At 46.5% G+C, this 18935-nt stretch overlaps 2 protein-coding genes across 3 annotated transcripts; both read right to left on the bottom strand.

The window, feature by feature from the left end:
- Positions 1 to 1900: 1900 nt before the first annotated feature.
- LOC134523110 (glutathione S-transferase theta-1-like) lies at positions 1901 to 8407 on the bottom strand. The gene is made up of 5 exons (XM_063351601.1): positions 8170 to 8407; positions 5192 to 5279; positions 4360 to 4510; positions 3619 to 3795; positions 1901 to 3066 (listed from the first exon to the last, which is right to left on the bottom strand). The coding sequence occupies exons 1-5, from the start codon at positions 8279 to 8281 to the stop codon at positions 2860 to 2862; spliced, it is 735 nt and encodes a 244-aa protein (XP_063207671.1). The 5' UTR covers positions 8282 to 8407; the 3' UTR covers positions 1901 to 2859.
- A 1181-nt stretch (positions 8408 to 9588) lies between these two features.
- On the bottom strand, positions 9589 to 18797 carry DDX51 (DEAD-box helicase 51). Of its 2 annotated transcripts, XM_063351599.1 has the most exons (16): positions 18761 to 18797; positions 18212 to 18612; positions 17561 to 17802; positions 17284 to 17434; positions 16904 to 17049; positions 16478 to 16549; positions 16186 to 16292; positions 15545 to 15653; positions 14831 to 14976; positions 13946 to 14144; positions 13182 to 13297; positions 12973 to 13089; positions 11929 to 12030; positions 11390 to 11453; positions 11041 to 11175; positions 9589 to 10179 (listed from the first exon to the last, which is right to left on the bottom strand). In XM_063351599.1, exons 1-16 carry the CDS (start codon positions 18781 to 18783, stop codon positions 10153 to 10155), a joined length of 2157 nt encoding a protein of 718 aa, XP_063207669.1. In that variant the 5' UTR covers positions 18784 to 18797; the 3' UTR covers positions 9589 to 10152. The 2 variants fall into 2 exon arrangements, 1 of the variants encoding a protein (XP_063207669.1); XR_010073221.1 differs by lacking the exons at positions 9589 to 10179; positions 11041 to 11175 and having other exon boundaries at positions 11408 to 11453; positions 11929 to 12376.
- Between the last annotated feature and the right edge of the window lie 138 nt (positions 18798 to 18935).

The raw sequence follows: 18935 nt of genomic DNA, 5'->3' as shown, positions 1-18935 counted from the left end.
GCAGCTCTTGGGGCTTTGAATCTGGGAGCTGGAACCAGCCAAGATCAAATGACACAAATGAACAAAATGGGGGAGGTGGAAAGACAGCAAAAAGCAAAGTACAAGGACAAGATCCCTTATCTCCATAATTTAGAGCAAAAAAAACAAGCAAGGCAGCTTTATCTGTTGTACAACTCTGTTACCATCCAAGGACTTACTCTGGGGAGGTGCTTTGTCCTGCATGCAGAGAACGGCCCAAAATGCTACTGGTCAGTGCACCCATAGCTTCATTGGGAGAGTGAACCTACAGTTCAAATGGGGTTAGATCAGAGAAGACAGGGGGAAAACAATTTAAAATCTCCTGTCACCACGACTGTGCTGGAGTGAGACAGTAGCTGATCTGTGTGTTTATCCTTTGCGTCACTGGCAGCGCAGGAGCACCAGACAGCGAGCTCTGAACATAGTTCTAACTTGTTTGTCAAGGCAGCCATCCTTGCAAGAATACACAATGGGTGACGTTTAAGGAACTTGTGCCTTATTCAAACAAGCAGAAAATTGGCTCACCACTGTCTTACAAGGAGCTCTTGTCCTGCAAGTATCATAAATAAGAAAAAAAAACCCCGACACTTTATTTGCTCTGGCTCACGCAATGCTTTTGCAAGCACAGCAGCCCTACCTTGAGATTCTGCAGGGAGATGTGTATCAAGAAGGGCTCTGCTACCAAGCCCAGTTTGAGGTCTGTCAAGATTAATACTTTATAGATTAGGCTCTTGGTTTTGATGGTTTCTCTGCTCTGCTTCTACTTGAACAGAAGCTGCGTGAGGAATTTATTGTGCTGGTAGGAGGAGGCTTGCTCTCTACAAAAAAGGGAGAAATTGGAGGTCAGGAATCTGGAAGTTAGACAAAGTAAAAATGTGCTAAGAGGAGAGCGTGCAGTGAGGTTGGGCAGCTGCGGTGAGGCAGAAAAGAAGGACCTTCTGTGTGCAGAAGCCCAGCTGGTGGCTGTGGTAAGCTGCAGGTTACAGAGCAAAGGAAGTGGTTGGCAGTACAGCGTAAACAGGCCATTTTCTTTAGGCTTAGCACTGCAGAGCAGCAGCACCTACAGGCATTGCTGCCCAGGCGCCAACCATGCAAGCACTCTCAGGGCAAAAAGAAAGCTGCTGTCACCAGCTTTACTGGCTGGAGTGCCATAGGCTCTCCTCAATAAACTTACCAATAAAAAATCAGGTAAGAAGACAGATATCCCTGCCTGTGTTGGTACTGAAACTGAAAGGGTTTGGGGGCAAATCTGCTGCTTCACCACTGACATTTAGGGTTGCCTGCAGGTTGAAAGAACAGAAAGTGAAAAGGACTGGCCCGCTTGGCTGCTTTAGCATAGCCCAGAGAGATGTGTGTTTCAAGCTGTGGTTCACAGTGCCCCTTTGCACTAAAGGGCAGGTTTAGTCAGGAAACAAACACAGAAGAGTCATCTGGCTCATTCCCCAAAACCAGTAGGTCCAGCTGAAAGGATGCGCAAGACTGGTTTCCCAAACACTGTAATATCTTGACTTGCGTTAAGATGACTGACATCTCACGTTCAGTGTACTATGAAGCCATCTCTGTGGATGGTGTAGCCAGCCAGCAGAGACAAACAGAATTCCAGATACAACCAGAGCTTAACAAGGAGGGAAAAGCCAGTTCTGCAAACTGTAACCCTCCTCATGGCTCACACCTGGAAATGGAAGGTCACAGGGACAGGAGAGAACAGGAAGGCAGGAAGGGTACAAAGGGACACAGACAGGAGGTTGTGAAGGATGCTGCACAGGTGTGGAAGATAAATGAGTGGCCGCTTCCTTCCAAATCCTGATTACAAATGCAAACAGAGCTGCAACATGTGACAAGTGTAACCATTAACTTTACTGGAGAATCTCATATGACAGAAGATTAGTGGAACATTAACTGTATTTGAGGGATTACTCAGGTCATACACTGTGCGCTCCGCTCCCCCCAGGGCTGCCCAGCACAGCTCCCTCTGCCACCAATGCTGGGCCAGCCACGGCAGCACTCGCCACTGGAGAGAGCCTGGCTTGAACAGCTTCCATTGAACTGACAAAGCTGCTCTGGGGAAAGGACAAGAGGCTGATATGGTTTGCAGGGGGAGACTGGTTGGCAGCAGCTTCACCTAGAAAAGCAGCTTTTCTCAGTTGCGCAGGCCGTTCTTTGTAAAGTATGGCATGAGTCTGTGGTTGAGGATCTTTATTCATGGGACTAACCCTGTCCTTCCCAGAAGCTGGAGGCCTCACTTGGGTACCTGCACAGCCCCCCTGCTCCTAGGCGCTGGGTCCTTTTGCTCCCACAGGTGACACAGCAGCCTCTAGTGGCCAGGTGTTCTGAGAGAGCCCTGGCAGGGTCCCCACCAAGGGCTAGGTCCTGACCTGTCTCTTTACTAAAGAGCAAAAATCTTCCAACTGAGCTTGTGGCAAAGTGAAAACCATTTTCAGTGATTTTTCCATGTTTCAGACAGATCTGCTCTGCCATACCCTCAGGAAACCTTTGGCCCTTCTATAGTGCTGTGACCTGGAAAACTGAAAACAGGGATGGAAAGGGCCGTTCTGACTGGCCTCAGTTCCCACCAAATCACCTCTGTCCTCAAGCAGATCCAGCGGTGTTGAAGCAAGATAGAAAAGCCTATAGGGCTACAGCTCACATACCTGTAGTGGACAAAAGGGGAAAGCAGCTCACTGCAGTCTGTTTAAGATGTAGTTTTCTTCCCCTATAAATTGCGGAAAGGCTGTGTTTGAAGTGCATTTTGTGGAACGGTGTTTCTGTATGATTTTTAGAAGAAATGCTGAAATACTACAAGAAGCCTGCACAAATCCATTTTACTTAGAGTATAACCCCCTAATTCTGGCTGGCCTGCTTTAGGAGCTGGTGCTTGAAATGCTCCAGGAGTTCGGGTGCAATCTTATCAGCAGTCAAGTTCTTGATGTTCAAAATCCCTTCGTGGGCTTCCTGGAAGAGCTGTTTCCCCACTGCTTCTTCCACCCGCCTGCGCCACTCTGCTAACTTGGGCCTCTCCTCAAAGAGGTTGTAGCCAGCACCTACAGGCTGCAGAGAGAGATCAAGAGAACACGAGAGAGTCAAACAGCACGTGTGCCCGTGATGGGACCAGGCTGAAGCACAGCTATACGTTTGGCTCAAGGCAGCAAACAGCTGTCACATTAGGTGGAGTTCATCTCTGGTTCTTAGCTAGTAGGAAGCAAGTGGTGTCATCCTCAGCAGCTGCCATCCCCTGGGACATGCGGTGAAAGAGCATTGCCATGGCTAACCCAGGAACTGCCTAATGCAGAACACAGAGGTCCACACACACCAACACATCTCTTCCAAATACTTGTACTTTCTCTGCCTACTTTGTAATTTATCTTTTTTTCTGAGGAATTTGGTCCATAATTCTGTAGAGAGAACTGTCTCAAAGTAGATGTTCCCTAGCAAACTCAATTATGGTCAAAGTCAAAAAGGAACAAGATTTAACTTCACTAAGGAGTTAAGTGCAGGGAGAAAGATCTGCCATTAAAGAGGTGCTGGTGCAGCAGTCACGCCTTGGCCTGGCCTGCCCACAACCCAGCTTACGTATCCAGGAGCACTGGGGTTGATGCTCACCTGCATGAGCTCCACCAGTGCTACAAGGTCTGCCAGGGAGATCTCACTGCCTGCAATGAAGGGCTTGTCCTGCAAGAACTTCTCCTCAAACTGCTTCAGGACAATGTTCAGCTCTTCAGTAACGCCTTCCAGTTTCTCTGGAGAAAGTGGCTGGCCTGTGAGGAGAGGCAGCATCACCTGGCAGGGAGAAGAAACACGTTAGTTTTTACATATTTCTCTCTAAACTTAGTCCACACCCTCCCACTGCCTTCTTCTAAGGATCTCTCATCAGCCAATGCACGTGAACAACTGGTACCGCTAATCTCCTTTCGCAGATTAACATTAATGTCAGTCATTAGTTCCTGCCTGTCTTTGTCTCCTCCCTAGAAAGTCTGAAATTTCAACCACGAGAGTCTCCTCTCAAGGGAAGGCTGCATCATCTGCAAACAGTTGCATTTTGTTTTCCACTGGGAGGTTGGTTCTTTCCATGAAACTGGGCAGAAGGCAGTGAGCTGTGTCTGGCTGCTCACCGAGGACAAATTTGCTCTGGATCTCAGTGCGTGCAGAGAGCTGTGGCTGCAGCATGAAGTATTCCGGCCACTTCAGTTAGGTTTGGCTGAGCAGCCAAATCAATTCCAGATCTAGTTTTGTTCCTATCTGTCACCTGGCTTGTGCATTTGCTTAGAAAGGTCCTGGACACAGGAGGTACTTCCTGGGCCACTGCACTCACAACTCTTAGGTTTTGGTATGTAATGGTCTTACCTTAGTTAAGAACAGCTTGCTCCCCTTCCCACGAATGTTGACGTGCTGCCATGACAGGTACTCATCAACCCTAGCCCTCTTCTGCAGGTCAGATGGGTACCAGTGATCAGGAGTCTTGAATTTCCGGGCCAGGTACAGGAGGATTGCAATGCTGCCCAGAGAGCAAGGCAGACCAGTGAGCTGATCATGAGATTAAAGCACCTCATCCTTTCTTCTTCCCCCAGATTCTGCACTGCTGGACCAGCAGCAATGCAAACCTCACTGGAGTCAGGGAGAAGTGCAGGAGACACAACTGCCAGCAAGTCACAGCATGTGAGAGAGTTTGTGCTGGCTTGAGCAGCTGCTTGTGGACAGCAATTATCTGATACATCAGCCCAGTGAGACAGATGTGGCCTGCTGCTACAGTTACCCCATCAACATTTTGGGACAAATATGAGTCACAGAATGAGTTTATACCAAATCCGAGCTTTATGTTATCTGGCCATCCAGCAGTGAATGCCTCATGTCAGATTTGCTGCACTGAACTACAGCCTCCAGCTGAAGGCAGAGAGCAGGAGGACGCACAGACAGGTATTTTGGCTTAGAAACATTGCCTACAGGCGAGCTAGCTCCAAGCAGCAGCTCACAGATTTTTCCACAATCAATACCATTTCAGTTGTTTACATGAAAAAGCTTCTCTTGAAACATGGGTTTATGTACAAGTGGAACAGGAAGGAGGCAAACAACTACCTGGGCTGGAGTCCCAATGGAGACCAAACGGTGCACTGGCAGAATCCAAGCATTTTAGGATAAAAAATACTGCAGTAGGGGTTTGAGTGTATTTGAGCCTCACCTCTCTGCTAAGGTGAAAGAACCATCCTTTAGCGCTGGCACCTTCATCAGGACGTTCACCTTCCGGAATTCCTCTGTCTTGTGCTGCCCTGAGGAGGGAAACGAGAAGTTCTACTTGGCAGTGATGCTCAGGACCTGTCTGCAAAAACCTGAAGAGGCTGTGGGGACAACCTGGCCTCAAGTTTCTGGGTTTGATTGCACAAATACAGTCTTAAGTTTAAGTTTATAAGTAATCAAGAAGTGTTGCAGGATGAACACAGGGTTTGCTGTATGACGTCAGCTTACTTGCTTATTGCCTGCATACCAGAACAACCTCTCAACAAAGGTCAGAATGGTTAACAGTCCTTTCATACCAACACTGCTTGTCAAGACAGGGCTTTATCAGCTCTAAGTTTGTGCCTCGAGGTACCTGTCCTGTACAAATCCAGAGTGAACACCGAGTTCCTTGGAGGAAAGAGATCTCAGTATCAGAAATATGAACCACAACAACAGTGAGAAAGTAAGGTGTTTAGTTTTTTGGGGGTTTTTTGTTTGTTTTTTTCTTGAAGATAACGTAATTTATATTCAACTCTCTTTTTAGTCCTCAGATGAAAATAGATTTTTGTGATTCCATATAAAGCCATGGGTACTTCGTTACAGATCTCTCAATCAGCTTTTTATGTGGTTTTTTTCATATCTTTTATCAGAGCAAATATAGATTCGAGTTTGCTTTTAAGCTATCTTTCAGCATCCCCCTGAAAGGTAGGCAGAGTGAACACAACAGGAGAAGATGCTTTGTTCATCTGAGGTCTCAGCGTGCTCCATTACATTTGAAACCAGTCCCAGCAGCCTTGTTTTATGTGACTTGTTCCTGACAGCCTTTTCCAGCCCCTGGCTTCAGTCATATGTGTGTACCACTGTATTCAAGTTTCTCTAGTGTCTAACGCCGTGCCATGTCCTGCTGTGTGAGTCACCCGAGAATCTGTGCTAGAGGAAATGCTCTGGAAATGGCTTTAGTTTTCCCAGTACTTGACAAACCTGATTTATGACTATTCGCCTGTCACTTGGCTCCTAGCCTGTCTCCCCCACCCCTTTTCAAAAAGAGACTGGGATTTCCTATGCGTGGTGTGCAGATTTCCAGGTCCTCTGATGTCCATGGAGTGTCGGGTGATTTCTCTCCATTCTCACTCTTTCCACCCATTTCCTTGAGACCTACCTTACCCGGGGCCCAAGAGCTTTTCTGAGGGCACATGTTTAAGCCATCAGCTCAGATCTGAGTGTATGTTTCTTCACCTGGTCCTTATAGACCATGCAGTGATGGGTCCTCGAACTGTATCCCCGAGTGAGTGTTCATTTGGCGGCCAGTGTGCCCATACCTGTCTGCTGAGCAGCTGGCTGCTGAGCTAACTCAGCTGCAGGTACCCGGAGTGCTTCCCCACGGTGCGGGAGGTGAGCACACACTGCGGGTATGGGATGCACCTCTAGCATTCCCATAAACCAAATTACCCATTCTAAATACACTGACCAAAAGCAAATGCTGATGCCATGGGGCACAGATCACTGGGAAACTGTGATTTAATTCACTTTCCTTCCTCTCAGTTCCCCAAAACCTGTATTTCAGTTGTTCCATTCTCCTTGATGCTCTCATTGCTTGCCTGACAGTTTCCTCTCCTTTGCGCCAGTGTCTCACCACAACAATTTATCTATTGGGGAAGGACACAAGAGGAGCCCTATCTGCAAACAACAGCAAAATTTTTTCATACTGAGACAGGTCGGAAGAAAGCCACAGTAAGGTGCAATCAATGCACAGCTATGGTGTGCAGGGGAACATCCAGAGACTAAGCCACAACACGCCTGAGGTTTCTTTGAGTCACAGGCTGGAACTCTTTTGTGCCTTTATCAATTTCAGCCCCAGGAGCCTTCTCATCTTTTGTTGTTTTTAAGCATTACTTACTAAGGTGTTTTTATGCCCAATATGTTACCTCAATCTCAAAAACAGCACAGTTCTAGAAAAGTTGAAGGGCAGCTTTTACCAGCCTCAGTTACAACGGAAGAAGGTACAGATCTTTGGGCATCCTTTGGTAAAAACACGACAACCTCTTGGGCAGGCTCCTACCAGTTATCACTTAGCTTTAATACAAAGTAAACCGCCTTCCCTTCTTCGTTTCTCAGCCTTCAGATCCCTGGCGGCTGCACTGCCTCGCTCCACTGCCTTCGCTGTCTTTGCAATCCTGTCCTCAACCCTCTCAAAATAACTTGACCACGAACAGCTTGACACCATGAAACCCCCAAAGAGGTGGCTGGATGTCCTGCCCTACCTGTACTTGGGGGGACATCCGTGGGCTCTGGGCATGAGGATCCTTCCCAAGGGGCTGTTAATCCCTGCTAAGAGCAGGAGAAAAACTGCTCTGCAGCAACTGCTGCTGCTTACCGGAGCGCAAAGTTTTCTAAGGAAGTTGAATTTGAGAGCAAGAACCGCACACCTCAGCTGTTCTCGCCCATACATGAACTTCTCTGTTGCTTTTTGTTTCCCGTCTAAATGAGGAATAGCCTCAGATCTAGCACATCCTGAGCGCTTCATTTCAGAAAAGCCGTCCTTCTTTCAGAGGCCCATTTGCTGCTGGGGTGGGGCCGAATCAAGAGATATCACACACCTTTGTAGAGTTGCATTTGCTGCAGAGGAGCGCAGGCACCGAGACTGCTACTTAAAAATCAGAGTTTAGAGAATTACGTCCTGTTTTTGTCTCGACATCAGAGCCCTCTGCAGCTGGCGGGGCACCCCACCCTCTCGCACTGATGGGGATGATGAGTAACCCGGTCCCACCCGCGCCGCGGCCCAAGAGAGGGCAGCTGGTAACGAGCCGTTTCCCCGGGAGCGGCGAGGGGAGCCCGGGGTCGCAGCGGGGCTGGTGACGGCGTGGTGGTGGGGGAGCAGCTGGGCTCACCCAGGGGACCGCGGAGAAACCCCCCCCAGCCCCGCCACCCCCCGGCCCCGCTCACCCTTCATCAGCTCCACCCGCTTGAACTCGAAGGGGATGTTGTTGCTGCGGGCGAAGATGTAGAGCGCCCGGCAGGGCTGCGAGAGCAGGTCCAGGTACAGCTCCAGCCCCATCCTGCCGCCGCCCGGCTCCTCCGGTCCCGGCCCGAACCGCCAGCCCCGCGCTCCGGAGGGGCGGGGCAGCACCGGGCCCGTCCCGGGGGCGGAGAGCAGCAGCCCCGCCCCGGAGCTCCCCCCCGCCCCGTTACCGGCTTCGTCCCGGCCACGGGTCTTCGCCCGATGGACCGTCGTGAAGAGCAGGACTCCCCCGGCGCGGTGTCAAAGGGCTGGGGCGAAGGCTGTTTTCCAGGGCAAGGTCCCAATCAGGCTCTGCCACCTCCTGTTTGAACTTCGGCTTGTCTTAATAACTGCCCTTAATAGCTTAATGGTAAGGAAAGTCAGAGCTAGGCTGATAGGATGTAGGTTCACACGAGGTAAATCACAGAATGGTAGGGGCTGGAAGGGACATTTGGGGGTCCAAAGCAGGTTCACCTAGAGCAGGCTGGATGGGAATACACCCAGGCAGGTTTTGAATATCTCCAGAGCAGGAGACTCCACAAGCTCTCTGGGCAGTCTGTTCCAGTGCTCTGGCACCCTCAAAGTTTTTCCTCATGTTCAGATGGAATTTCCTGTGTTCCAGTTTGTGCCCATCGCCTCTTGTCCTGTTGCTAGGCCCAACTGAAAAGAGTCTGGCCCCATCCCCTTGACACCCACCCTTTAGATATTTCTAAGTAGTGATGAGATTCCGCTCTCTTCTCCGAGCTAAACAGACCCAGATCTCTCAGCCTTTCCTTGCACTGCTCATGGGAGCTCACAGCTTTTGCCTAAGACTTTCCACTTCTGCTACTCTTACACCAGCCCAGGCACCCGTGCTGTGCAAGAACTACTTGAGAGAAAAAAGAAGAAAAAAGAAGACACACGCTACTTCACTGGTATAAAACAACCCCAGGTTGCTCCTATCTTTAAGAGATGCAACCACCCCTCCTGACATTCCAAGATTCCCAGCCCTTCATTTCACTACAATAATGCATTGCTAATGCTAGTGTATATTTATTTTGTTTTACAAAGTAATAAGCCAGAACTGGGACAGTTCTTGCTGAAGGTCTTGGAAGGTAGTTACAGGCTCCAGGTATGCAGTAGCTCTAAGCCTTCTGCCACGGGCAGCTAAAAATATCAGTGGCATGTGTCAAAAACAGATTTATGGCTGACTCCAGTATATTCCTATTAGACATCGGACATTTTAGTCTGCATTAATGCCAATCTAGCACTTAATAATACCTGCTGCTACCACCGGTACTGAATGTTGGAAGAAAACAACATAGGTAAGAAAATGACAAGAAAGGCACAAGACTATAGAACTGAAAAATCCTTTCAACGCTGTCTCCGTCCCTATACTCAGGAATCTTTATTAGACAGTTTTAAAAATATATATATATACACAGAGTTTATTTAAAAGTTGAAGTTACTTCAGCATAGAGCAGCTCTTCAAACACGTTTCCACTATAGGCACTGTATAGGTGCTTATGCATTTGCAGATACAGCTGCTTGTGCAGTAACAGAGCCATTAGGGGTCCCTGTTCAGAGGCAAGAAGAGCACAGCCCTCACCTTTGGAGACCAGCAGTTCCCTCAGGCCCATGCTCAAGAGTTGTGTAATGACTTCACTGGTGGTAGTTTTACATATGCCAGCAGGTTATGATGCAAGGTCCTCTTCAAGGCAGCTGTATCTTAGTGGTTTGTTTTGTTTTTTTTTTTAAACCAGTAAGTGAACTCTGTTCGCAAGTGTCCTTGAAAGGGGAACAAGGCCTGTGATAGCCGACTTCGGATATAATAAGGTTGAGGAGCCAACCACTCAGGGGCCACGTCTCATTGTTACCATGCTGGGTAGTAGTCCATGACCTCAGCAGCTTCAGTGCCATGAAACGCGACCTCCTCAGCTTCAATCCATTCAGGCTCGTTTCTTTGCTCGCTCGGTCTGTTCAAAATTAAAGTTGAAAAGGTGAATGAAGATGCCCCTTGTCTCAGAGTCACACAGAAGGGACTTTGGTGAGTAATGGGACAATTTAATAACCCTTTCTGCCCCAGTTTTCAAACACTGCTAGTCTGCAATTCAAAACCATCATTTTTCAAGGACAGATACTTATCAGGAGTCCTCCAATTACACAGCAGAACACTTGCCCAAATCATACAGCACAGCGTCTATTATGGATCCCTAGTCTACCCATCTGGCAAGTTAAATGCTACCTGGCTTTTGTTTGAAAGCTCTCAAGCTTCCTGCTGGTGTATAAAAGAGGGCCTGCAGAAAATGCTTTCCTGGCTTGGAATGCCCCCAGCGTCTAGTCAGCATGGCTGTAAATTAGTCTTAAAACCATGTAATGACAAAAGGTTTAATTTCTGCATTTTGCTTGCCTTGCTCTGGGTAGTTGCCAAAATCCCAGCTCCAGAGGTAAAGAGAAAGGGACAACAGAAAAGGAAACACCAGAAATCACAGAATCATTTCGGTTGGAAAAGACCCTTAAGATCGAGTCCAACTGTAAACCTAACACTGCCAAGTGCACCACTAGACCATGTCCCTAAGCGCCACCTCTACAAGGTTTTTAAATACATCCAGGGATGCTGCATACCTTTCTTTTAACAGAAAACCTCTTTCTCCCCTCCTGACCCTTTCTGAGTATTTCATAATGATGCAACCAAAAATGCTGCCTTCACACTGAAATGGAAGTGTCTCAGTTAAAGAAAAGGATCCCAGACAACTAATACTTCTGCTAGTTGTGAGTTGCAATAAACTGTGCAAGTTGTAGTTCCATTTTTTTGTTTTCTTCCCCATTTCAATTACCTTGACTGTCTTCTCAAGCTTACACAGAGCTTCCTCATATCGCTGCACCAAGGGCTTTAATGAGTTGCCTTTCACTGGCTGCTTCTTTACATCTTGGATGCCGGCATCGTTCAACATCCGCAGAAAACGACGTTCCTGCATAACAAAACAGACACAGGAGATGAGACACCCCACTGCCTCTCAGCTAGAAAAATGAACGCATTTTGGAAGTGCTGTCTAGTCAGGAAATAACTGAAGCTTCCAAGTCCAAAGCTCACCTGACTGGAAAAGGTGGGAAGTAGTATGAACCTTATCTTCCTTATGCCCCTCCGCACATCCTTATCAAATGAATGCCACACCAATGACATACCTGAATTCTAAGGACCAAGCTGAAAGCGACACCCACTTCTCCTGCACGAGCCGTTCTTCCAACTCTGAAAACAGAAAAATTAGTGTCAAGTCGGTTTAGCCATGTAGTCACTGCCATTATCAGCTCCAAGAGTCTGATTCTGAAATTCTCCAGATTTAAGAAATTCTGATTCTGAGTTTTTTGAGGTTAGCACAGGACTAGCCACATGTTACAAAGGATGAACATCTCCAGGGCTCGTTCACAGCTGCTGACCCGCTGCTGTTTTCCGAACATCTAGAAACACAAAACTCAATACTGTCCAGGACAGTATTTCTAGCTCCTGTAAAATACATTTTCTATAACAGGGTGTTAGTTCTCTGTTTCAGTACTGCATTACTCTGGTGATGCTATGGGCTTAATTTTGATTAGAAAGCTATTTGCATATTAAAGTAAACAAAAAAATCTAAAGCTAAAAACCCTTTTAAGTGCATGTCACCTTTGCTAAATATTTCAAAGTAAACCAAGCTTAAACATCTTCCTTTTGCTCCTGATTGTCTTACCGGTGAATATATGTCCTGATGAACTGAGGCGCATCATAGTTTATTACATAATTCACTCTTTTAATGTCAATCCCTCGTGCAGTGGCATCTGTGCTGATTAACCTAGGTTTAAATGTATATATAGTCATTTTCATGTTACATCTCTTGCACTACACACACAAGTGGAACAAGTGAACACAGCACAACTCCGGCTCATCTCTGCTCAAACTGGGCAGCCAGCCCCTGACCTCTGAGCACGACAGCAGCATTGTAAGTCACTCCTCATTGTCACTGGCATTACTAGCTGCTGACAGACTTCCAAGCATCACTACAGGTTTGTCACCTACTGTCGTGCATAAGAAGTTACTGGGTGTTTCCAGGTTCTCCAAGCATGCAACACTAAGCCAGATGGCTCCCATCACACGGGAGGTTACAAACCTGTAAGCTATCTGAACATTCCATAACAGCACTGAATGCAGACAGCGAGGTGCAAAATTCCAGTAGTCAAGGATCAATGTAAACACAGGGTTTGGATAAAAACAAAATACAGAAGATAAGTATTTACTTTCCTCTCAAGAGACACTCCACAGATGCAATCCTATATAGTCACTGAAATCACAAAGCAAACCACACACATGGACAGAAGGTAAATCTGTATGCCAGTCTGATCAGGGATTTCTTTGGTAGGAAGCACTAATACTATGTATAGTTCTAGCACCAACACCCATTTTCTTTTAATAAGCGCCAGACCCCAAGCACAGACATTAATATTTTCAGAACTCTGTGTTTGGGCAACTATATGAACAAGCAATTACATTTAGTGCTCGTTATAAAATAACACCCAGAAATTCAGATTACAGCTAGATTAGAACAGGCCAAGTTACATGCAAAGTAAACAATTCAAAAGTCACAAGTCCTAGTCTCACACCCATTCTGTAAGTTGATTCCTGCACACTCTGTTTTACAGAGGACCCCATTTAACTGTGTTCTTGGTTATACCCAGCTTTAGACACTGGAAATAGCCTACATTGGAAGACGTGCAGGGAACTTATTTAAAATGCTCACAGTTGTATTTTTCCTTGTTCAAATTCCTTCATGGTTCTCTGTCTCTCATTTGGAGTTAACCGAGAAGAAAATTCAGCCACAGTGACTCCACCAAAGGCTTGAACAAGCAGGAACAATCTGTAGGTAAACAAGATAGAAACAGCCACTTCATTACCTCTGTAATATTACTTGACAGATACCTACTACAGTGATTTCATTAACAGATTCACCTGTGAGAAGCTTCCCTGGAGTTGGTAAAGCACAACACACGGGTAAACTTCATTTTCAGCATGAAATGCAAGAGGAGCAAAGGCTTGGAATTCAGGTCACAAGGCACGTAACATTGCTGCAGTCAACAGGGAAGAAGTTCAGAGACAAAAATTACTTCTTGCCATGGCCATCTTCTCTGAAACCTACTAGATTTCCACAACCTACCTAGGCTTGGATGTTTTGCAACTAACAGCAGCAAAACCAGACCCCACAATGCCACCCCCTTTAGAACAAGTCACAGTCTGGGAGGATAAAACAAAAGGTGGAGATGGGAAACCTGTGCTGTTTTAATGTTCTCGCTCCTCCACAGCGAGTAACAGCATGTACTGCCTTCTTGTCGACAGGGTAACATGCTTTGAAGTGCATTATACATATTTGTACAACATGCTTTGAGATGGACAGCTGATTAAGTGCTACTACATTAGTATCACTCCATATCTCTACTCCCCATTGCTGGTAAACTTAATTCTGCATGAAGAGAGTTTAATTAGAAAAAAAAAAAAAATACAGTCTTATACAAATGAACACTAAATAATGAGAAAACAAATATGCAAAGGTAGAGCTCTCTGGATCATAAATACTCCCAGAACTACTTTTTCCCAGCACCTCTAATGCAAAGAATCATAGCAAAGACATAATTGTTTATAGGGTAAAAATATAACTAGAAACTCCACAGTTGAATAAATTATACTTGAAGATTTGTTTAAGAGAACTAATGTCATACCGATAGCCCCTCAGGGAGTGTGTATTTCTTATTAGTATCTTGTTCAGTCTCTGCTCCATCTCCAAGTGTTTTTTTCTCAGAATATACAGATGTGAAGAGGCGAGGCTGGAATAAGTCCAGCTGCTGCAGTTTCTCTGGGTCCTGTGTCAGCGTGGCTGAAAACAGCAGTTTCTGTAAGGGTATCTGAGGATAGCAAGAGCTGAAACAAGTAGCACACAGAAACTGAGCCAAAATCATGACACTCCACAAGTACTTTCAGATGATGTTATGAGGGAAGCAATTAACTCTTTTTGATGCTCTTTTCCTGCCCTGGGCCTTTCCTGTAGGTCCTCTTCCACCCTTGTTTTATGAAGTTCACAGATGGAACTGATCAGCGCTCTCAACTGCACAACCTGCATCTGTTACCCATGCACACATCCTTGCATCCTAGTTACCCATGTCCTCATTCCAGTCACTTCCTCCCATGGTCACTAATCTCAGTTTCTGGCACACCTCTACCACGCTGTATGTAAACAGCAGCTGCAGATAGATAATTCCAAGAGTTTTCCTTTAAATCTATTACTCTGCTTGCCAGAGGGCATTACTATAGTTACTGTGCAAATGAATCACAGACTTACAATATTTGCGTATTCTTTCGATGCTCCTTTCGTCTTATTGAGGGAAGAATGGAGAATACAATACTTAGGCTTCAGTCTAAAAGACACCCTCTACTATCAGCTGTTCACTGCCTACTTTTTCAAGCTTTGAAAAAGCAGCTTCAGCAGCTATTTCTCAGAGTAAGCAAGCTTTGGGAGTCCCTGTGAGGGGGTACTAGGAAGCAGGGCAGTGGCATCAAAGTGCTGGTGTCTGTACTACCAGTTCAAAGAAATGCATTTGGCAACTTACCTGGCTGCTGTTATAGGCCCTGGTTTCATCCTCTGAAAAAGCATGTTGGAGCCAGAGTCATTTTCCACTTGGAATGCAGCTTTGACAATTTGGTTCAGGCAGTTCTGGTGCATGTCATCGATCATACGGTCAGCTTCATCTATGATCTCAATTCACAAGGATGAAAACCACTATGTGTTAAATACTGTTTAGCATTAGGCAGCTTTTATTTTCCTTTTGTAATATTAGCATTATCAAATGAAAACAGAAGTTTCTACCCCAAAACTGAATTTTGCTTTTGTTTCAGTGGCTCAGCGGCCAGCCTGACACTCACACTACTCCCAAACTCATTTGCACATAAATTCAATCCACATCTCCGAATAAGAAATAAAAATCTCCCTACCCTCAATAAGACTGCAACTATGTCTCTGCACGCTCCCATATGGTGGAAGCTACTATGCATTGATAATTTACCAACCTTAATTGATAAGGCTTTACTCTGAGTTTGTGTTTGCAAGAGGCTAAGAGAGAAGGGGAAGTGGGTGGATACTTGGGTGTCATGAGTTGGAATAAAACATCTCATCTTGAGACCGCTGCCCAAGCAATCTAGAGCGTAGACAAGGCCCATACAACAGTTCCAACAGAGATATATTTATGTACCATACAAGAACAAAGCAGGAATTACAGCTGCAACAGACATTGCACTAAGATGGGAGACCTGTGGAGCTGACTCACCAGAAAGCGAAGCTGTGTCAGGCTGAACCCCGGGGTCTGGTTAATATGATCTGTGAGCCGTCCCGGTGTAGCCACAATAATATCAGCCAGGCTGCAGTAGCCTGTCACTCTGAAAAAACAAGCAGCCCATCAGTAAGCTTCTCCCTACACCATAAAGCATGTAACAGAGATCCTTGGCAGCAGACCTTAAGATTTTCCTACTTTTCACTTAGCTAAGAAATAATAAAATTCCAATATGCACTTTACTTTGGAAAGCATGCAAAGGCAGTGCTGTACACCAAACCCTCTTTTAAACAAAATGTCATTCTTCATTGCTCTTAAAAAAAAAAAACTTAGTTGCAGCAAAATTCTGTAACAATCATTTGTACCTGTGTGTATAATGTAAACATTTGGACTCTACTCAGCTGGAAAAAAAATAATCTAGTAAAACACCAAAAAAAAAAAAAAAAAAATCACAAAAAAGGGGTAGTAGCAGGCACTTTGACAAAGACAGAACAACCAGTTGTCTAGCATATAAACCCACTTTCCAAAATCATTACTGCATGATGGTGTGATGCAACAGCCTATATTCTGACCTCTGCTTACTGAGATTAAATTGTTTACAATCTCTATAAACCTTATCAAAAGACCTTTTAACCTACTTTTTCTGGACAAGCATCTCCTGCTCCTTTGCAAAAGCTTTCTGGCCAGTAATCAAAACGACCTTCAGACCTGTCCCATCAGTATAAATGTTGAACACTTTACTCACCTGCAAAGAGACAGGCTTTGTTAGCCACAACAAAATCAGTTCTAATAATACTTTCCATTATGCTAACAACATCAAATCCCGACAGGTCTCCAACCTGCTTCACAGAACAGCCAAGCAAAATATTGACTGCACCAGTCTTTGTTGTGGTCCAGTTCCGCTCAGAGAGAAGGTGAAGAGTCACATACCTGTTGTGCTAGTTCTTTGGTGGGCAGAACAACCAGAGCTCGTACTTGGCAAACTACTCGATCTAGCAGAACCTGCAAAAACAAAGGACAAATGAGTCCCTGAAAGCAGCGGGGAAAGAAGGGGGTTCTTGTATCTAACCTGGTGAACAGACGGGAGTGACACATCCTCATGGAGTTTTATGTTTCCATTTTACTCCCCTTCCACTCTCCCAACTCCTAATGCTATGCCACTTGTCTGAGAAAAGAAGTGGGATGCTGAGATGAAGGGGACTCATACAGCTCCCTCAGACAGCTCTGAGCTAAAAATCTGCTGCTCTGCAGCCACAGATTCATTGCCTTTTTAGCCTACTTCTAAGTTCAGGTTTCCCTTGAACAAAAGCAACCCCAGAATTTTCCCTACAAATATTTCACTGTGGGGAAACTCACCTGTACTATGGGTATGACAAAAGACAGGGTTTTACCACTGCCAGTAGGTGCTGAGACGCAGATGTCTTTGGGGCGATATCCTCCCTGCCCCATCAAATACCCATTGGATGCACTCCGCAGAACAGCGGGAATCACCTCTGCTTGAACTGAACAAAAATGGAAACAAACGTTAACTACAGGGTTAGCTAGGCTAGAACTACTGTATCCAGAAGAGCAGTAAAGCTTTGAAAGTGAAGGGTTAAAAATGGTATGATCACTTTGATACATTAAACTTGTTTTTGTTCTATATTTTACTTCACTAACTACATAAAATATACAGCAACAGACCGCAGGAACTACTTAAGTCAGTTTAGAAAGACACAAACACAGTACCAAGATACCTGGAAAAAAGGACTCTATCCCATTCATTTGCAGCTTTTTCAACAGCCTGGGATGAATTCCTGGGACATCTCTGATTGGAACTAAATTATCTTTGATACTTTTTTGCACTAGTTTGGGTTGAGCAAGCCACTGTGGTAAGAAGGGCTGAACCTGGGGTGGGGGAAAAGAGAATAACAAAGCATTTCTGCTGTCAAACAGGCAATACTATACATGAAATAAGCTGGTAAGATGCATGTTGCTTCCTGACCATAATCAAAATTCAGTCAAGCTAGTTACCTTCTGCACTGGCTTTGTGTCGTAGTCTCCAAGAACCATCAAACTGGAAGGTGGAGGATTTGCCTCTTCTGAGGCTGCTAAGGACAGCTCTTCCTTTCTGGTTTGATCACCTTCAGCTCTTCCACTGTTGTCTTTCTTCTTTGCTTCAGCTCCCTCTGTTTCCTCATCCCTTTTCTTCCTTTTAGAAGACTTATTGTTAAGGTTGCTTCTGTTTTCCTGTTGGCTGATGTCTTCTTCAGAATCTGGAATTTGGGTAACAGGAGTACAAAGCTACAGGTCAGAATGTGCTACAGAAAAGGGATGTAAGGAACGTTTTACAACGTAAGACTTAAGCAACAACATGCGCAAGCTCCTCTGTCTTCCTAAATCCAATTGCAAAGGCAAAACGTTGCTTTGTTGGTACGGAGGCAACTGACGACTGGGGTGACATGCTTCTCTCCTTCCCTTACGCTAAACTAATCCTCAAAGTTTGCAATATGAGGCTTTCCTCTAAAAAAAGGAATTACTTTGGGAATATATTAAGCAAAGGAAAACAAAATTTACCACCGGTTAAATTCAGAAAGTTACTCAAAGGGCAACTCGTTTCTACTTTTCTGTTGAGAACCGTTGACCACAACGAACTGAAATCCTATGGCCTTGGTTTATCCTTACCTGCTTCAGTCTTCTCTTGTGGCACTTTTGACTTTCTTCTATTCTCTTTTTTGTTTTTCGATGGAGTGTTGCCATCTGCTGCCTCCTCACCATCCGCCCTTTCCTCAGAAGAGCGGCCAGGCCCTTGTTTCTTCTTTTGCTTCTTCTGCCGCTGCGCACCGGCCTGCTCTTCGCTCTCCCCCTTCCTCTTCCTTGCCCCTTCCCCAGGTTCGCCCCCGGGGCTCAGCCCCGCGTCGCCTGGGCCGGCTCCTCCGCGGAGATCCCCTTCCCCTCCCTCGGGCCGCGCCTCCTGCTGCTGCTTCTTCAGCTGCCGGGCCTTCGCCTGCTGCTGCAGCCGCTCCAGCAGGACCCGAGCCCGCTCCTCGGCCTCGGCCCCCTCCTGCTCCTCCTCCCCGCCGTACCTGAAACAGCCCAGACAACAATCTCCTCAGGCACAGCCTGCCCAGCCCCCCCAGCTCGATTCGGGGCCGCGGGAGGACGCCGGGGCGCAGCTCCCGGGGCCGGGCCGGGCCGAGCCTGGAGAACGGCAGCACCCAGGGCAAGCGGTACCTGTTGATGCAGAAGAGCGCCATGGCCACGCCGCGCCGCCCGGGCGCACGGAGATGACGTCAGCCGAGCACGCGGGGCGGAAGGCTCCAGAAGGCGCAGGGGCGGGCGCGCGCCGCCTGCCGGCAGGGGAGGGGCAGCGCCGCGCGCGCGCGCGCGCCCCCTGAGGGGAGGGCTG

This window comes from Chroicocephalus ridibundus, chromosome 13 (genome assembly GCF_963924245.1).
Source record: "Chroicocephalus ridibundus chromosome 13, bChrRid1.1, whole genome shotgun sequence".
Taxonomy (NCBI): domain Eukaryota; kingdom Metazoa; phylum Chordata; class Aves; order Charadriiformes; family Laridae; genus Chroicocephalus; species Chroicocephalus ridibundus.
This window is presented reverse-complemented; position numbering and strand designations above follow the sequence as displayed.

Bases quoted from the DNA above. Each gene is read 5' to 3' on its own strand.
- LOC134523110 (XM_063351601.1), bottom strand. From the start codon at position 8,281: ATGGGGCTGGAGCTGTACCTGGACCTGCTCTCGCAGCCCTGCCGGGCG. The intron at 4,511-5,191 runs GTGAGGCTCAAA...CTCTCTGGGCAG, and splicing joins TCTTTCACCTTAGCAGAGAG to CATTGCAATCCTCCTGTACC. The intron at 3,067-3,618 runs GTGAGCATCAAC...CTCTCTCTGCAG, and splicing joins CACTGGTGGAGCTCATGCAG to CCTGTAGGTGCTGGCTACAA.
- DDX51 (XM_063351599.1), bottom strand. From the start codon at position 18,783: ATGGCGCTCTTCTGCATCAACAG. The intron at 14,145-14,830 runs GTAAGTTGCCAA...TACTTGTTTCAG, and splicing joins GGGCCTATAACAGCAGCCAG to CTCTTGCTATCCTCAGATAC. The intron at 11,454-11,928 runs GTAAGACAATCA...TTCTGTTTTCAG, and splicing joins ATCAGGACATATATTCACCG to AGTTGGAAGAACGGCTCGTG.